Source organism: Syngnathoides biaculeatus, chromosome 8 (genome assembly GCF_019802595.1).
Source record: "Syngnathoides biaculeatus isolate LvHL_M chromosome 8, ASM1980259v1, whole genome shotgun sequence".
In the NCBI taxonomy this organism is placed as follows: Eukaryota; Metazoa; Chordata; class Actinopteri; order Syngnathiformes; family Syngnathidae; genus Syngnathoides; species Syngnathoides biaculeatus.
In genome coordinates this window covers 31,040,637-31,060,225 of record NC_084647.1, presented here as the reverse complement: position 1 = coordinate 31,060,225, position 19,589 = coordinate 31,040,637, and the positions used below count along the sequence as shown (strand labels likewise).

The 19,589-nt window shown below is 44.3% G+C and overlaps 1 protein-coding gene across 7 annotated transcripts in view; it reads right to left on the bottom strand.

The window, feature by feature from the left end:
- myo18ab (myosin XVIIIA b) overlaps nucleotides 1-19,589 on the bottom strand; it is a 243,461-nt gene that overhangs the window by 47,626 nt on the left and 176,246 nt on the right. For all 7 annotated transcript variants that reach the window (XM_061827954.1, XM_061827956.1, XM_061827957.1 and 4 more), the window contains 2 exons: nucleotides 3,748-3,858; nucleotides 2,663-2,767 (listed from right to left, as the gene is read on the bottom strand). In XM_061827954.1, the coding sequence (XP_061683938.1) occupies nucleotides 2,663-2,767; nucleotides 3,748-3,858 (216 nt within the window). The remainder of the gene's footprint in view (nucleotides 1-2,662; nucleotides 2,768-3,747; nucleotides 3,859-19,589) is intronic.

Below are 19,589 nucleotides of genomic sequence, written 5' to 3'. Positions count from 1 at the left end.
TGAGGAGCAGTGGCTCGACACTAAGCCACTCCCAGATGACCGAGCTTCTCACCCTATCTCTAAGGGAGAGTCCGGACACCCTACGGAGGAAACTCATTTCGGCCGCTTGTATCCGAGATCTTGTTCTTTCGGTCATGACCTACAGCTCGTGCCCACAGGTGAGGGTAGGAACATAGATCGACTGGTAAATTGAGAGCTTGGCCTTTCCACTGAGCTCCCTCTTTACCACAACGGACCGATACAAAATCTGCATCACTGCAGACGCTGCACCGATCAGTCTGTCGATCTCCCGCTCCAATTCTTCTCTCACTCGTCAACAAGACCCTTTTCTGACTGAGGACCATGTTTTCACATTTGGAGATGCTGATTCTCATCCCAGCCGCTTCACACTCTGCTGCACACCACTCCAGTGACCGTTGGGAGATCACGGCTTGGTGAAGCCAGCAGAACCACATCATCTGCAAAGAGTAGAGATGCGATGCTGAGGCCACCAAACCGGACACATTCTACGCCTCGGCTACGCCTAGAAATTCCGTCCATGAAAGTTGTGAACAAAATCGGTCCAACTCTCACCGGAAATAAGTTCGACTTATTGCCGGCAATGCAAACTAAACTCGGACAGCCCGTATCGGGGGCATGGTACCTCATACTCCCGAAGAACCCCCCCACAAGGCCCCCCGAGGGACACAGTCGAACGCCTTCTCCAAGTCCACAAAACATGTAGACTGGTTGGGCAAACTCCCATGCATCCTCGAGGATCCTGCCGAGGTTGTAGAGCTGGTCCACTGTTCCACGGCCAGGAAGAAAAAAAACATTGCTCCTCCTGAATCTGAGATTCGACTTCCCGATGGACCCACCTCACCAGCACCCCTCAATAGACATTACCAGGGAGGCCGAGGAGTGTGATCCACCTATAGTTGGAACACACTCTCCGGGCCCCCTACATGCAAAGGGGGACCACGACCCCAGTCTGCCAATCCAGAGGCACCGTCCCCGATGTCCACGCGATGTTGCAGAGGCGTGTCAAGCAGGACAGCCCCACAATATCGAGAGACTTTCGGAACTCCGGGCAAATCTCATCCAACCCCGGGGCCCTGCCACGAAGGAGCTTTTTAACCACCTTGGTGACCTCAACCCCAGAGATGATCAGTTGACAACTCCACCCCTCTCTTCACCCGAGTGTCCAAGACATGCGGTCACAAGTCCGATGACACAACTACAAAGTGTATCATCGAACTGCGGCCTAGGGTGTCCTGGTGCCAGGTGCGCACATGTGGACACCCCTATGCATAAACATGGTGTTCGTTATGGACAATCTGTGATGAGCACAAAAGTCCAACAATAGAACACCACTCGGCTTCTGAACAGGGGGGGGGCATTCTTCCCAATCACGCCCTTCCAGTCTCACTGTCATTGCCCACGTTAGTATTGAGGTCCACCAGCAGAATGATGGAGTTCCCAGAGGGAGTGATCTCTAGCACTCCAAAAAGGGTTGGTACTCTGAACTGCTGTTTGGAGCATAAGCACAAAAAGTCAAGACCCTTCCCCCCACCTGAAGGCGGAGGGAGGCTACTCTCTCATCCACCGGTGTAAACCTCAACATGCAGGCCCTGAGTCGGGGGGCAATGAGTATACCCACACCTGCTCGGTGTCTCTCACTGTGGGCAACACAGAGTCCAACCCCTCTCAAGAGGAGTGGTACCAGAGGCCAAGCGATGCGTAGAGGCGAGTACGACTATACCTAGTTGGAACTTTTTGACCTCACGCACAAACTCGGGGTTCTTCCCTGCCAAAGAGGTGATATTCCATGTCCCTAGAGCTTGTTTCTGTAGCCAGGGATTAGATCACCAAGATCCCCGCCTTTGGCCACCTCCCAGCTCAAATCGCACCTGACCCCTATGGCCCCTCTCACAGGTGAGTCCATGGGAAGGGGGAACCATGTTACCCTTTCGGTTTGTGCCGAACACCCGATGAGTGCAGGCCCGGCCACCAGGTGCTCACCTTCAAGCCCACCACCAGGCCTGCCTCAAGACGGGGGCCTGGGTGACCCGTGTACGGGCAAGGGAAACCAGGATCCAATTTTTGTATTCGTCATTGGGGGTTTTGGAGTCGTACTTTGTCTGGTCCCTCACCTAGGACCCTTTTGTCATGGGTGACCTTACCAGTGGCATGAAACCCCAGGGATCATTGGGACACACAAACCCCTCCACCACGATAAGGTGACGGCTCAAGGAGGGGTAAATAGCTTCAGCACAAATTAATATAGAACTGGTAAAAGTAGAAGTTAATGTCATTTATGCTGTAATTGCCTAAGAATGAATATATCAGATGGTATATTCTCTTTGCGTGTAATTGAATAAAACTATGTACATCTTTCTGTGAGCACACTATTTCCCAAAAGGTGTCAATAATAACCTATTCAGAACACAAATAGTACCGCACCCATCACTGGGCTGCGCAAAGACCTGCCATTTCCAAGTCATGGCCAGATGATGTGGAAATACAAACATGTTAAAGCAAAAAAGATAAGCAGAGCTTCTGTTGTAGTGTTGTTTATATGCTTATTATAGTCAAACAAACATTCTATAAAACCTAAACATTCAATTTCTGTTACATTATGAATCAATTTATCGACTCGTCATACTGACAGATTAACCTGTACCTTGTCCTGGGCAGATAGAAGCTTCGACTCAATGTCTCTTTTCTCTTTCAGCACCTTCTGTTTCTCATCATACTCTTCCTCAAGCTGAACTTCAATTTGTTTTAACTAAAGAAAGAAAAGAAATTCAAACATTTTTTGATGTCATCATGTGTGAAAGTTCACAAGATTTCTGCCGTCAGTGTAAACAAGTGCTGTATAAAAAATAAATAATTAGATAATACGTTTACATATCATTCCATCAATTTTCTGAGCAGCTTATCCTTACAACGATCCCAGCTGTCATCGGCAGGAGGCAGGGTACACCCTGAAGTCAATCTCAGGGCAAATGCAGACAGAGAACAGGCGCAATCACAATCACAGCAGGGGGCAATTTAGAATGTCCATTTAATGTTGCATGTTTATGGGATGTGGGAGTAAACCAGAGTGCGCGGAGAAACCCCACGCAGGCACGGGGAGAACATGCAAACTCCACACAGGCTGGGTCGGGATTGAACCCGGGTCCTCAGAACTGTGAGGCCAATGCTATAAAGCTGCTGCATGTTCTCCTCACGCCTGCCTGGGGTTTCTCCGGGCACCCCGGTTTACTCCCACAGCCAAAAAACATACACATTAATTGGACACTCTAAATTGCCCCTAGGTGTGATTGTAAGTGTGGCTGTTTGTCTCTATGTGCCCTGTGATTGGCTGGCAACCAGTTCAGGGTTAAGTCTGCCTCTTACACGATGACAGCTGTGATACACTCGAGCACACCCGTGACCCTTGTGAGGATATACAGCTAAGAAAATGGATGTATATATATGTGTTTGTACGTGACAGACAGACAGACAGATTAAAAAGTGTGTGTTTCTTTTAGCTTGTTCCTTTCGGGGTCACCACAGCGTGTCATCTCAGATGAACGCATATATATGTTTGGCACAATTTTATGCCGGATGCCCTTCCTGATGCAACCCTTCTCAGGGAGTGGAGGCCCAGTGGGATATGAACCCACAACCCCTGGTTTACCAAACCAGTGCTCTAACCACTGAGCTACGGGCCTTAGACAGATTAAAAAGAACATTTGAAAAAAAGACAATGAACCACCTTACCTTCTTGCTACATGACTGTCTGATTTCCTCAACCTCATCATCTTTGCTCTCTATATCTTTGGAATGGATTTGACGTAACCGCTCCATCTCCATCTCAAGACGTAATTTACCCTATAAAAAAGATTAAAGTAAGTATGACAAGACAGTGTTTGTAGTTGAATTTCAAGGCAATATTCATTGAGAATTTATGGTACACAAAACATCTACATGCCCCTATTCAAATGTCACATTTTTGCAATCATTAAAATAACTCCCAACTCAGGATAATACTAGTTAGCACACACCTGCCACTATTTAAACAGCCTCTTAAGAACCCAAAATAAAGTTGAGCTGTTCTATGTAGTACGCTTTTCCTGAAATTTTTTTCTAACAGAACCCTGAAGGTTTTGCGCTAACACTGACTGGTCGTAGGAACTGTTCATAATCACCTCCATTTTAGACAAGGCCCCAGTTCAGGCTGAAAACAACAACAACAAAAAGCATGATGTCGCCACCATCATGTTCCCCTTTAACATGGTGTTCTTGTGATGAGCATTGTTGTGCAAGCCCTAAACCTACTGTTTTGAAATATGGCCAAAACGTTCTTCCTTGGTTTCATTCACAAAACATTTTCTACTTGTGTTTAGAAGATTTCAGATGTTATTTTTCTCGACAAGATAATATATGCTTATATTAACATCTTGCTGTCCTAAAACCATAACCCAAAGATACGAAGAAGTTGGGAGCTTGTCGTCACATGTTCAGTACTAAACAGCAAGTATATGCCATAAATTCTTTAAGATCCCTCAGTTTTGGTGTCGGCCACTTGATAACCTCCATTACCAGTTTTCTATTCTTCTTCATATTTTTGAGGACATCCAGATACTCTAATTTATGTAATCTATCGAATCTCAAAGCATTATTTGGTTTGGACTTTCAAATTGGAGTTATATGCTCTGACCTCTTTGTTCTGTTCAGAATTCGTGCTGCAGCATTCTGAATGAATTGCAGCTGTTTAATCCTCTTTTTTGGGAATCCAGTCAGAAGACCATTTACAATAGTCAAGTCTGCTTGAGATAAAAATATGGATGAGCTTTACCTGGTCTGCTTGACACATACAGTCCTTCACCCAGGATACGTTCATCAGATGGTTAAAGGCTGTTTTTGTGATTGATTTGATATGACGGAATCCATTAGAACACCAAGGTTTCGGACTTGGTCTTTGGTTTTAAAAGATAGTGATTGTAGGTGTTTACTAACAGCAATTCTCCTTTCTGTATTGCCAAAAACTCTTTCAGTTTTGTTGCGGTTTAGTTGAAGAAAATGTTGGCTAATCCAGTTATTTATCGGCTATAGATATGGACACAATACCCCAATTGAACTGTAGTCATCTGGAGACACTGCTAAATATACTGCAGTCACTGTGATTTGACGGGCGCAATCACGCCAGCGCGCCATCGCACTCGCAAATCTGCACAGTGAAGCACGAAAACTCACGCACGTAAAATTTGTTACAAGTAGAATTACGTAGATATTCTCAGCACACATGAAAAACAATCCAGTGCAATGAACCACAGCTTTTTTTTTTTTTTTTTTTTTTTTAAACACAAAGCACACGGTCTCCTGCTAGTTTACCTGACTCCGCCCCCCTTCAGCTCTTAAAATTATACACTTACACTTACTTACATATAATTACAAACACCATTCACCCACACAGTCTGGGCAACGGAGAGCAAAGAGAGTTAGACATGGTGCTTGTGTTTACTCTCGATAATAATGGTAAAAGTAAAAAAAACAAGTGCTGTTGCTTTAATGAATGTCGGGGCATGTGAATAATAGAAGGAAAAGTGGTGAAACTGGACGAGATTTTTTCTTTTTTGAGTAAAAAAGGTCTGGTGTGAAACCAAAGTAGAAAGTACAGGATGAGATGGTGTACAATGTTAAAATTCCACCTTGGTACAGCCTGATCGAGGATGAAAGCACAGAGAATACAGTGTACAAAAAGCTATTTCTGTATTTTAAATATGGGAGGCAACATAACATTAACCTTAAAACTGTTTGGGAGCATCGTTCAGCTTTCAACATGCATTGCTAAAGATATTCTGCAAGCAATAATTCAGTTTTACACCAAGAAAACAGGGATATCATTGTGGGTAAAAAAAAAAAAAAATGAAACAAAGTTGCAATCGACATTTCATATTTATAGTTCATAGTTGCCTTGGTTTAGTTAGCAATGTTTTTTTTTTTTTGGTTCACATTTTCATTGTAAAATTGCAAAAACACAAAATTGTTGTTAGAAATGTTCTGATGGGAATGTAAATGCTGTAATCTGAATCGTTAAATGAGCCACGTAACTTCAATGGATGACACTGACCTGACCACAGTGCATGTATCTAATGTTGCTCACAGTGGTCAAAGGGGGCGCTCACGGGCCTAGTGTGTTTGCTCAGACACATAAAAAATTAGAGGGGACGTTGGTCTTGACATTAATTTATGTGTGTATTTCATAAACGGAGCAAAAGAACCCTGATCCTAAACAATCAGTATTCACCCGGAAAGAGAAAATGCAAGTTAACCGTACTGAGCATGTTCTGAAGTGATGCCAAAAGCACATATTTAGAGCTGGTTCACGTACTGCAAGTGCATTTACGTCGAAACTCATCAACATCATGAGCCATGTCAAAGGAAATTCAGTTACACTGAAAACATTTCTGGGATATAACACAGGTAATGTTTCAGTATCTAACTATAATAAATATGAGATTGTAATTTACTTTGACTTGATCTAGGTTCTAACAGACTAGTCTCTTTCACTACCTAAATTTTAACGGTCATTTTCCCCAATGGTCCTGCGTTATCTTGAAGTTGAAAACTTTTCCCCTCTACATGCTTGTGAAGGAATTCATTACTATGTTAGGTATCATGATAAAAGTATATCATTACTACTATAGTTCCTGTTAGAATTTTTGATCATGCGTTTGTTTCTGTTACTCTGAATTGTTCTCTTTGTGAGCTGCGTGCGTGTCTTGAAGTGTGACCCAGTGACACCTGGGAGGCGATGCCCCCCTGCCGACCTCAAGCTGATACTCCTGAACACTGGGAAGCGATGTCTCCATCCTGACCTTAGCATGTTTCCCTTCTGTTCTTAAGCAGATACTCCTCAACACTGGGAGGAGATAACGCCTTTTACCACAAGATGATACCCTCAAATGCCATAAACATGTCTTTAAACAATGCCCTGCTTTTTCTCTAGTGGGTTTATCAGGACACTCTTGCAGCCTTGAAGAAACATGTACCTTATGGGCCCGTCACACCATGACGTTCTGCCCAGCGTCCTATAGCGTTTGAGGAAACGTTGGTAGTCGGCCATGGTCGCCGGGATAGCCCCAGAGTAGCGTTGTTTCCACGCCAGTGAACGTCAATGATCGCTGGGAATTGGCGGAGAACACCGGTCCGGAAAAAAAGTTTTGAACATGCACAAAAGTTCTCACCGAGACCAGCGTTCATCAACGTTTAATTTTAAACGCTGCAGAACGTTCAAGAACATCCGTGGAACGTTTTACTAAGGTTCGCCGAGCATTGCACGCATTTGCCTATCGTTAGTCAGTCGTAACTGTAGCTTTACTTGTTTGTTACTTAATTGTTTGCTTTGCAGTGAACGACTCACTGGCAACCTGTCAACGCCCACTGAACAATCCCCTAGCGCACACAGCAAGTAACCAAAGTGAAACGAACGTCGTTTGGTGTCCATTGAGCGTCATTCGAGCGTTTCCCAAACTTCCATGCATATGGGCATATAAACTGATGCTTTGCAAAAGCAAGGTCCATTTAATATTAAGCCACAGTAGAGAGCACCTACTATGGAAGATCCAGAAAGCAGCAGTACGTTTTCGGGGAAAAACTCCACCAGACTATCCTCAACAGCCCGGTCCAGGATCCTGCAATCCTTTCTCTGCTTCTTTTGTCTCTTTGTCGGACTGTCCTCACTGGGGTTTGCAAGGTGTTTAGGGTCCCCAGGGGGTGTCACATCGTGCGTGACTTTGCGTACGTGCTCTTCCTCCTGCTGTTGTTTTTCCTCCAAACACATTGCTCATGATGAAAGAGGCTTAGCTTTCTTACTAGCAGCGCTAGTTGCTGAAGTCCGCGCCCTAACTTTTTTTCTTCTCGCCGGCATGATGCTCACTGTTCTAACTCACGACAACAGCTGAAGTGACTATGAACTTTCCAACATTTTAGTGCCGTTTCCACTGTAAAAATTCCACGCCAGCAAAACGCTTTTCTGTCGTTATTCACACATTGGTCACACGCTCAACACACTCGTCTTACGTTGACAAATCGCTCGTCCCGCCCCAATGACGCGTTTGCACACGCTAATGGTTTTTAGGGGTATCTCATTTGGTCGCTGTTACACGCTTTTCGTGCGTTAGACACACTTTAAGTCATGCATTAGACACACGCTAATCACACGCCACATGTGTCATCCGCGTTTGAGAACACTGAAAAATAGAACGATTGAAATGTTCAGAGGACGTTGACCAGAACGTCATGGTGTGACGGAGCCTTTAGAGTTTATGTACTGTTGGTGTAGCCATCTGTGTCAGCATTTTCACTGTGTAACCATGTAACACTTTGACCTGGGAAAGTAATAAAAAGTGCAGACAGGGACTACCACTTTGGCAGTCTGAGGGAGTGCACTCACACAGTGTTTCTCCTAATCTGTCCCTCGCGAGAAAGACAATCTTGGTTGGTTTGAGTTCACTCTCTACAGTCCTCAGGCTTGTCTTAGTGTTGTACTATGAACATCTCTGACATTCAAAAACCTAGTCCTTCGAGCCAGATGACAATGTTTTCTTTTCGGTGGATGATCGACGACGACGACTAAAATCAGTGCACTGTCCGAGTCTCCAAGAGGCCTGGAAAGTCCTCCTTTTCACGAGGCCAAGCATCGGACATCCTCCGCCGGGAGAACACAAATGTCATCCTACGAATTGCATGTGTCTCAACCAACGGAGATTGTCACAGGTCAGTGTTTTTATAACAGTTGGAAAAATAGTGGAGAATATTGAGTCGAAAAACTAGTCTATTTCCTATTTTTCAAAGGTCAGTGTTTTTATTCATCTTTTTCTTTTCCTTTCGGCTTGTCCGGTTAGGGGTCGCCACAGCGTGTCATCTTTTGCCATCTTAGCCTATTTCCTGCATTTTCCTCTAAAACCCCAAATGCCCTCATGTCTTCCCTCACCACATCCATAAACCTTCTCTTTGGTCTTCCTCTCGCTCTTTTGCCTGGGAGCTCCATCCTCAGCATCCTTCTACCAATATACTCACTCTCTCGCCTCTGAACATGTCCAAACCATCGAAGTCTGCTCTCTCGAATCTTGTCTCCAAAACATCCAACTTTGGCTGTCCCTCTAATGAGCTCATTTCTAATCCTATCCAACCTGGTCACTCCGAGCAAGAACCTCAACATCTTCATTTCTGCCACCTCCAGTTCTGCTTCCTGTTGTTTCTTCAGTGCCACCGTCTCTAATCCGTACATCATGGCCGGTCTCACCACTGTTTTGTAAACTTTGCCCTTCATCCTAGCAGAGACTCTTCTGTCACATAACACACCAGACACCTTTCGCCAGCTGTTCCAACCTGCTTGGACCCGTTTCTTCACTTCCTTACCACACTCACCATTGCTCTGGATTGTTGACCCTAAATATTTGAAGTCGTCCACCCTCGCAATCTCATCTCCCTGTAGCCTCACTCTTCCCCTCCACTTTTCTCATTCACGCAGATATATTCTGTTTTACTTCAGCTAATCTTCATTCCTCTCCTTTCCAGTGCATGTCTCCATCTTTCTAATTGTTCCTCTACATACTCCCTGCTTTCACTGCATATCACAATATCATCTGCGAACATCATGGTCCAAGGGAATTCCAGTCTAACCTCATCTGTCAGCCTATCCATTACCACTGCAAACAGGAAGGGGCTCAGAGCTGATCCCTGATGCAGTCCCACCTCCACCTTAAATTCCTCTGTCACACCCAAGGCACACCTCACCATTGTTCTGCTGCCATCATACATGTCCTGTACTATTTTAAGATACTTCTCTGCCACACCAGACTTACGCATGCAGTACCACAGTTCCTCTCTTGGTACTCTGTCATAGGCTTTCTCTAGATCCACAAAGAGACAATGTAGCTCCTTCTGACCTTCTCTGTACTTTTCCACTAGCATCCTCAAGGCAAATAATGCATCTGTGGTACTTTCTAGACATGAAACCATACTGTTGCTCGCAGATACTTACTTCTGTCCTGAGTCTAGCCTTCACTACTCTTTCCCATAACTTCATTGTGTGGCTCATCAACTTTATTCGTCTATAGTTCCCACAGCTCTGAACATCCCCTTTGTTCTTAAAAATGGGAACTAGAACACTTTTCCTCCATTCTTCAGGCATCTTTTCGTCCGCTAGTATTCTGTTGAATAAGTTGGTCAAAAACTCCACAGCCATCTCTCCAAATTGCTTCCATACCTCTACCGGTATGTCATCAGGACCAACTGCCTTTTCATTTTTCATCCTTTGTAGTGCCTTTCTGACTTCCCCCTTAGTAATCATTGCCACTTCCTGGTCCTTCACACTTTCCTCTTCAACTTTTCCTTCTCTCTCATTTTCTTTATTCATCAACTTCTCAAAGTATTCTTTCCATCTATTTAGCACACTACTGGCACCAGTCAACACATTTCCACCTTTATCTTTAATCACCCTTACCTGCTGCACATCCTTCCCATCTCTATCCCTCTGTCTGGCCAACCTGTAGAGATCCTTTTCTCCTTCTTTTGTGTCCAACCTGGTGTACATGTCTTCATATGCCTTTTGTTTAGCCTTTGCCACCTCTACCTTTGTCCTACGTCGCATTTCGATGTACTCCTTTCGCCTCTCCTCAGTCCTCTCAGTATCCCACTTCTTCTTCGCTAATCTCTTTCCTTGTATGACTCCTTGTATTTTGGGGTTCCACCACAAAGTCTCCTTCTCCCCTTTCCTACCAAAAGACACACCAAGTACTCTCCTGCCTGTCTCTCTGATTACCTTGGCTGTCATTGCCCAGTCTTCCGGGAGCTTCTGCTGTCCATCGAGAGCCTGTCTTACCACTTTCCGAAAGGCCGCACAAAATTCTTCCTTTCTCAGCTTCCACCACATGGTTCTCTGCTCTACCTTTGTCTTCTTAATCTTCCTACTCACCACCAGAGTCATCCTACACACTACCATCCTATGCTGTCGAGCTACACTCTCCCCTACCACTACTTTACAGTCAGTAACCTCCTTCAGATTACATCGTCTGCACAAAATATAATGCACCTGCGTGCTTCTACCTCCGCTCTTGTCGGTCACTATATGTTCCTCCCTTTTCTGGAAATAAGTGTTCATTACAGCCATCTCCATCCTTTTTGCAAAGTCCACCACCATCTGTCCCTCAAAGTTCCTTTCCTGGATGCCGTACTTACCCATCACTTCTTCATCGCCCCTGTTTCCTTTACCAATATTACAATCTGCACCAATCACAACTCTCTCGCTGTCTGGGATGCTCAGAACTACTTCATCTAGTTCCTTCCAGAATTTCTCTTTCAGGTCAGGTCAGTGTTTTTATAACACTTGGAAAAATAGTACAGAATATCTAGTCGAAAGATGAGTATATTTCCTATTTTTCACATGTCAGTGTTTGTATAACACTTGGAAAAGTAGTACAGAATATCTAGTCAAAAGACTAGTGTATTTCCCAATTTTCACAGGTCAGTGTTTTTATAAATAGTCAAAAACAAATAGCACAGAATATATGGTCGAAAGACTAGTATATTTCCTATTTTTCACGGGCCAGTGTTTGTACAGCACTTGGAAAAATAAGACTTTTAGTTTCAGGACGAAGAAATTGATCAGTCTGTGAGAGTGAATGTGTACAGAGTGAATGTCCAAAGTTTGAGAAATCTAAAACTGACTGAGGTTCGTGAGTAAAAACACCCAGGTAATAGCCCCTCTGAATTGGGAGTAGAAGCTTGGTATTCAACCCAAAGTCAGGCACTTTGAATTTTTCTCAAAATTGAGGAACAATACCTAAACGCCTATAAGAAATAAGACTGTCAGAAATAGCGGAGCCAAAACAATGTGAATGGAGAAACACAAACAATTTCCCCTTAACGATTCCACATGAAATGTAGGTCCCATCACAAAACTTCGACGACGTTGAAGAAACAGAATCATGATGGTTCTGATTGCGTGTGATACGTTTGATACGTTTGCATGAGCCCACTACATCTGATTAGCCAAAGTTTATGTGCTCACCCCTGTTGAGGAAAATGCCATTTGTCAACTCCCACCCGGGCTGTGGAGCACTGGACCCGCTGATGTTGGACTCATGACAAACACACCACCAGTAATTATACATGGAAAAACACAAGATCAACCAATAATTCGACAATACCCACTGAAATAGGAATCCAACCCTTAGTTGACGAATTAAAAAAGGCTGGAATTTTACGCGCATGCCCAGACTCGCCATGTAATACGCCTATATTCCCAGTCCGAAAAGCACAAACTAACATGGAGATTAATTCAGGATTTGGGTGCAGTAAACCAAGCAGTACAATCGCGTGCCCCAAATGTTCCTAATCCACACACTCTTTTGTACTCATTACAACCCGGAACCAGGTGGTTTTCGGTGATGGACCTAAGTAATCCCTTTTGGCGTATCCCTGTCCACCCTGACAGCCAATACTGGTTCATGTTTACGTTCAAAGGGGACAAATTAATGTTCACAAGGTTATTCCAGGTATTTTGTGACTCTCCAACAATTTTCTCAGAAGCAACCACAAGGTGCTTGGCCTCATGCAATGCTCCCCACAGAAGCCAAATTTTGGTATATGTGGATGACATTTTAGTGGCCTCAAACACACAAGAGCCAAATCGATACATTAGCGTTACTGGAATATTCATATGACAAGCCATTTGAGCAGACACAACTGCAAAAGACGGGTTCATGACCTCAGTGTTGCTGCACAAACACGGGAGGAAAAATGAGACAACTTGCATACTATTCGCAACAATCGGATTCCGTAGCACGAGCCACTCCAGAGTGCGTTCAGGCAGTGCTGGCCGCCGCTCTCGCTGTTGAGGCGTCTTGTTCCACCAATTAACACTGAAAGTGCCACACGCAGTAGCCATTTGTAAATGTGAACCTCACTTAGCAGGAAATGACCCAATCACAATTGGCAAGAGACTAGCTGATCAAGCAGCCAAGGCTGCAGCCCAGGGAATCCCCATGTTTGACACAGCACTAGTGAAAGAGGAAACAAAAACACACGCAGTTAAAATCAACATGACATTTTGATTTCACGTCAAGAAAAAGCACCACTCACCGAACCCACACATTGGAAGAACAAAGTTGCGAAAATTGACAAGGACGGAGTTAGCAAATTGACCGATGGAAAACCCTGGCTGCCAAAATCATTGTTTGGATGGGCAGCAAGATTGACACATGGGTTGAGTCATGTGTCAACAGGGGGGATGGTGGCATTGACACAACAATATAATTGCACACTTGGGTTTACACACTTTTCAAAAATTTTTTTGCAAACAATGTGTTATCTGTTTAAAAAACAATGCAGAAGGGTATTTAAGATGCGACATTGTTTTGTGATAATCGATGTGTTCTCCAAATGGGATGACTTGTTTCCAACACCGCATGCTGATGCAAAAACAGTTGTAAAAGCACTGTGTAATCGTATTATTTCAACGTTTGGCATTCCAAGTGTGATTCAAAGTGACAATGGCACACATTTTGTGAATGATGCTGTGAAAAAGTTGGACAGCTGCTGAAAATCGACTTAAAGTGTCATTGCGTGTATCATCCGAAATCTGCAGGGCTCGTTGAACGAGCAAACGAAACTGTCAAAGCTAGACTCATAAAAACAATGAGGGAAACAAAAAGACAATGGCCTGACTGTGTTTCAATCGTTGCAATGGCAATGAGGATAGTTCCAGCCGAAGGAAAAACATTATCCCCATTTGAAATTCTATATGGCCGTCCTTATAGACTTCCAGACCTTGACTCGTCAGAATCACTGGCAACGGGCACGTCGACCCCTGTCCACATGAAAAACATGTTTGACTGGAAAGAGATCCATAAACACAATCCAAAATTCTCTGACAATGCTTTAGGAAGATATAGATCATCTACTGCTAGCTTTCATCAGTGGATTGACAATAGATACCACCATAAATTATGATAGATTATAACTACAACATGATGAAATAAAATGATTATATTATATGAATACTTAGTTTTGAAATTCATTGTCTATTGACCTCTTTAAAAATATCAGTCTCAGTGCAATCTCAATAAATTATGATTATGGTATTAGGTAACAACTACATACTTGGGTATAACAGCTCAGTAAGTTATTTTAAGGTCTTGGGATTCCATCCCTTAACCACACCCGCAACTTTATCTGTGGGGATGACTGGTGGACCACACCTGTAACTTTATATCTGCAGGCATGACTGACCACACCCGTACATTTTTCAAATGTGATTGACTGCATACTGTAGCTGTGTCATCTGCATAGGTACAAAATTGACCCAAGGGTAGCATATACTGGCTGAACAGGAAGGGTCCAAGAACTGACCCTTGAGAGACCTCATATGTCCCATTTGATGGGATAGAGCACTTCAAATGGTTACAAAGTAGCTCCTTTCCTCCAGGTAAGACCTGAACCTTTTAAGTCCTATTCCATTTAGTCCTACCCACGTTTCCAACCTATTCAGCAGTACATTATGAGCTACTGTGTCAAAAGCCGTAATGAGATTCCACAAGACCAAAAATTTACATCTTTCCTTAGTCAATATTCAACTTTATATCATTTAGCACTGTGATAAATTCGGAAACCTGATTCAAATTTTATTCATTTTTAATTTAAGAAATTATCGAGTTAAATAAAAATAATCTTGACTATGAAAGGGAGACTTGAGAGTCTATAGCTTACTAACATGGAATCGTCCAGTGCTATGATTTTTAGAAGAGGCTTAACAGCAGCTAGGTGAAGAGCTTGAGGAAACTTTTAGACTGAAGTGAGCAATTGATTATTTGCTGCAAATCAGCTTTCACTGACTTCACAATAGTTTTGAAAAAGTCAGATGGAACTGAGTCGGGGACACCTCGTTGATAGCTTCAATTGCTGAACTATTTTTGCTACAGTACAGTTACATTACAGTCAACTGTATTAAATTCTGACTAGGTAATGGAGTTTTCCCTGGGTGGTTTCAGATGTAGAATCATTTTATTATTTTTTTTATTTGTGCAGACGTGACCTGATAGAATGTATTTTTACACTCAAATAAAAGGTAAATTCATAGCATTTATCAGCTGTTACGAGCTCTGGAGCTATCTGATTCAGAGGGTTGTCAGCCACAGCAAACAGTCAGAGTATTGATGAACCTCTTTTCAAAAAGTGTTGCTGTCTAGCCCTGATTAACTTTTGGTTCAAATTACAGATTTTGTAGAAGTCAGTCAATTTAGATATAATTTTTTTCCACTTACATTCTGCTTTCCTGCACTTTGATTTAGAGCTCTTGGACACCACTGTGTTGTAGGTCGCCTCAGGATGGTTTTAGTTTGAACAAGGAGCAACGGTATTCAAGGCATTTGATATTTTTGAGGTGAAATTGTCCAAATGTTCAACTTGGCATTCAGTTTGTGGCACAGGTCCATTAACTTACTGGCAGTTCTCTTGTTAATGTACCTTTTCTTAATAGACAAGAGGTTGTCTGAACTTTTGGAAGAATCTAATTTAAAAAATTAATAACATTTCCCTTATTAGCCAGTGACCTGATATAAAAAAGAGCAAGTCTCAGCGATAACTGGAGATAATGGTTTGATAAATTCACATTTTATCATCACTAAGTTAGTAGTTCTACTTTTTTTGGACCATCTCTCTTTGACAAACGTTCTGTCCCTTGTAATTCCAGGGATGAAAAATGCCCATTTCCAGAGGGATCTGAGTTATTCTTGAAAAGATGTGGCAAATATCAGTCAGATTTACAGATAATATTCTTCATGGTGAGTGGGGATGGTAGGAAGATCTTGGCGTGGTATAGGATGGAGTCCAACATTAATCTCATGACAAGAAGACGGGGTTGGACCCAAATGCACAACTTGGGAGACGTAGAGGCGATTCGGGAAACGTTTCTATTCAGTTGAGTGTCGGGGATCCAACAGGCAATCCTCAGAAGCAGCAGTAATAAAGTCTTCAGGCGAGAGAGGCAGGTCAGCAGGCAGGCAGGGGTTGGTACACGGCAGAGCAGGAACAGAATCAGGAAAGTGCAGGAATGAGGCATGAGACAACGATCTGGCAAAGGCCAGACCGTCCGTGGAGTCCAATTTGTATCAACCGTGATTATGTGGAACGAGGCTCAGGTGTGCGCCTCAGTGATTGCTGCCGGTGCGTGCTGCGTCAGGGACTGGCACAGCCAGGACAAGGACCAGCAGGCCATGACAGTACCCCACGCCCCTTAACGGCCGGCCCCAGACAGCCCAGGCGCCTCAGGGTGGGAGGCGTGAAAGTCTCTGATGAGGTTGGCATTGACCACAAACAAGGACGGAATCCATGAACGCTCCTTGGAACCGTATTCCTCCCAGTCCACCAGACACTGGACTCCCTTTCCCCGGCGGCGGGACAACAGAACCCAGCGTACAGAGTAGACTAGGCCTCCATCAACAATGCGGGGAGAAGGAGGGTGATCGGCCGGAGGGATCAACCGGGATGTCCGAGCCGCCTTGAGCAGGCTCACATGGAACGTTGGGTGGACCCCCATCGATGTGGGGAGCTTCAGAGAAACTGCGACCGGATTAATCACCTTAGTGATGGGGAACGGGCCAACGAAGCTGGGAGCCAGCTTGCGGGACTCCATCCGAAGTGGGAGGCACCTTGTCGACAGCCAAACACGCTGGCACACTTTATAAGTCGATACCTTCATCCTTTTGCGGTCCGCTGTGACCTTGTAGGTGCATCCTATCCGCAGCAGCATTCTTCTGGCTTGCTCCCAGGTTCGTTTGCAATGGCACCGCGGAATCTGCACCTAGAGACGGGAAGAGGGAATGGGGTAGCCGTATACAACATGGAAGGGGCCCATACTTCTCAATGCCGAAGGAAGAGAGTTGTGAGCGTATTCCACCCAGCTGAGGTGCCGACTCCAGGTACTGTGGTTGTAACAAGCCAGGCATCGGAGACCAGTCTCCAAGTCTTGGTTGACCGTTCGGTCTGGTCGTTGGACTCCGGATACTGGGCCAAGGTCAGACTTGCCGTGGGCCCAATAAGCAAGCAGAACTCTCTCCAGAGTTGGGAAATAAATTTAGGGCCCCTATCCGAAATCATGTCTGTGGGCAAGCCATGGAAACGGAAAATCTTATCCATAGGAGCTCAGCGGTTTGTTTGGCAGAGGGAATCTTTGGCAGTGGAATGAAGTGGACCATTTTAGAGAACGGGTCTGTTATCGAGAGGTTTTAATTGGCCGCACGAACCAGGCATGCATTGACATATTGTTGCATGTTTTTTTTGAGGTTCGGCCACCAAAAGCGTTGTTCCACCACCGACTGGGTCTTGGCCATGCCCGGGTGACACACCGTCCGATTTGTGTGAGCCCAATCTTTCACCTCCCTCCTCAATGGGGGCACGACAAACAGTTTGTTGGAGGGGCATCTGGCTGGGCTGGGGGAGTCTTTCTAGTCGTCCTTCACTTGGGTCTCGATCTCCCCTCTGGGCTTCAGCTTGTTTCCCCTCGTATATCCGCGATAGGGCATAGGGCTTGCCGTTCTTTGTCCCAGGTCGGAAGGACACTGTGAACCGGAAACGAGTAAAGAAGAATTCCCACCTGGCTTGTCGGGCATTTAGTCTTTAGTTTAGTTTCTAATAAATTTACGATAAAAGTTAGCGAATGCAATGAATCTTTGAACCTCTTTGCGGTTCGTGGGGGTTAGGGGGTTGGGTGTTACCACTGAAGGACTGATTCGATCTTGCTGGGATTTCCCCATACCGCAAGAATGAAACCCAGGAGAGCGACGGAGGGCCAGTAACATTTGCATTTTTCTGCTTTGACATACAGGACAACTGCTGCAGCACAGTGCGGACGTGCCCAACATGGGAATCCTCGTCTGGAGAATAAATCAGAATGTCGTCGAGATAGACAAAAACATGTTTATTAAGCATTTCACACAGAACATCATTTATAAAATTCCGGAATACTGCAGGTGCACTGGTGAGCCCAAACAACATCATTAGGTATTCGTAGAGTGGCCCGTGGGCGTGTTGAAGATGGTTTTCCACTTGTCCCCCTCACTTATGCGCACCAGGTCGTGTGCCTTCTGTAAGTCCAATTTGGTGAAAATTCGAGCCAGCAGGCAGGGGTTAGTACATGGGAGAGGAGAAACAGAATCAGGAGAGTGCGGGAACGAGGCATGACGCAACGATCTGGCAAAGGCCAGACCGTACGTGGGGTCGTATTTGTATCATCCGTGATTATGTGGAATGAGGCGCAGGTGTGCGCCTCATTGTTTGCTGCCGGTGCGTGGCGCGTCGGGGACCTGCACAGCCAGGACAAGGACCGGCCGGCCATGAGAATTAACAATATTCTTCACCTTATCCATCAGACCTTACATTGCATTCAAGCGAGTAGAGTTGAAGCCAACATCTACTGCAGATTGTTTTAGTCGTAGAGGGGAAATTCTGCGTTGTGCTTGGCCCCAATGGGGTAGGAAGAAGTGATGGGGTTTAAAATGCTGGCTCATTCCATTTGTCTTTTGGTTCTTTGATTGTTTGGATGACCCAAATGAGTCTGTCTACACCTTCTCTTGCCTTACCTCTTGTTGCTCTGATTGTTTTGGAAATACTGAATCCTTTCGTCCTTTATTTTGGGGTGATGAATGACGTACGGAGTAAAATTGTTCCCAGAACAATAACTTAACTTCTTGTCTATTTAAACAGAAACTGTCTGCCTTCTAAAAATTTTATCTTGCATGATTGAATTTCATACCTTTCAGTGGTGGTCGGGATGAGCATTCTTGACCACGGTCTTGTAAAAGTGGCTCAAATCTATTTGTACGACTGATTGTCAATGTTTTGAAGTGACCAACTTTCTTTTTTATTCCTCTTTGTTGTAACGAGCGTCCATGCCCGCTCACTTGGGGTTGAGGCAGTCCACGACGTGGGCCAGTCGGATTCCTCGGTAATCTGCTGGTGTTGTTGTATCCTCTCTTTTAGATCTCCCATATGTTTGGGGTTCGCGCTCAGTTACTTCCAGGGAGAACTGCTACAGGATCCGTTATTGTTTCCACAGTCCACATTTGTCCTCATTGTTGAGCTAAGTGGCTGTGTGTTAGCTCTCCTCTGCTCACCATTTTGAGACATTGGTAGAGTGGTTTTGTCTCCCAACTGTCCTATAAGATCCACACACACCTCAATACTGTGGATTTTTGATTCCAGAATTGACATCCTCTGCAGTAGTCCGGAATTGTCCTCAGTAGAGAAAGGGGGCATCTTTACTTCTGGTCTTGTTGCTAACACCAGACTTGTGCTAATTAGCATGCAATGCTCACATAATGATGAGAGGGTATCCAAAAATATTGGAATATGGAAACAACTGATTATCCACAAAAAAGAAAAATACAGTCCCACACGTTTAAAAGTACCCAGGACTTACTGCTTCTATTTTTTTTTAGAAGAAAAACAATCTTATCAGCAAGAAAAAATGTCAAGCTGAAGAAGAAAAAAACACTGTAAGAGAAGCTAGAGAAAGAGAAAAGAATGGATTGATGGATGGATGGATGTTTAAGGGC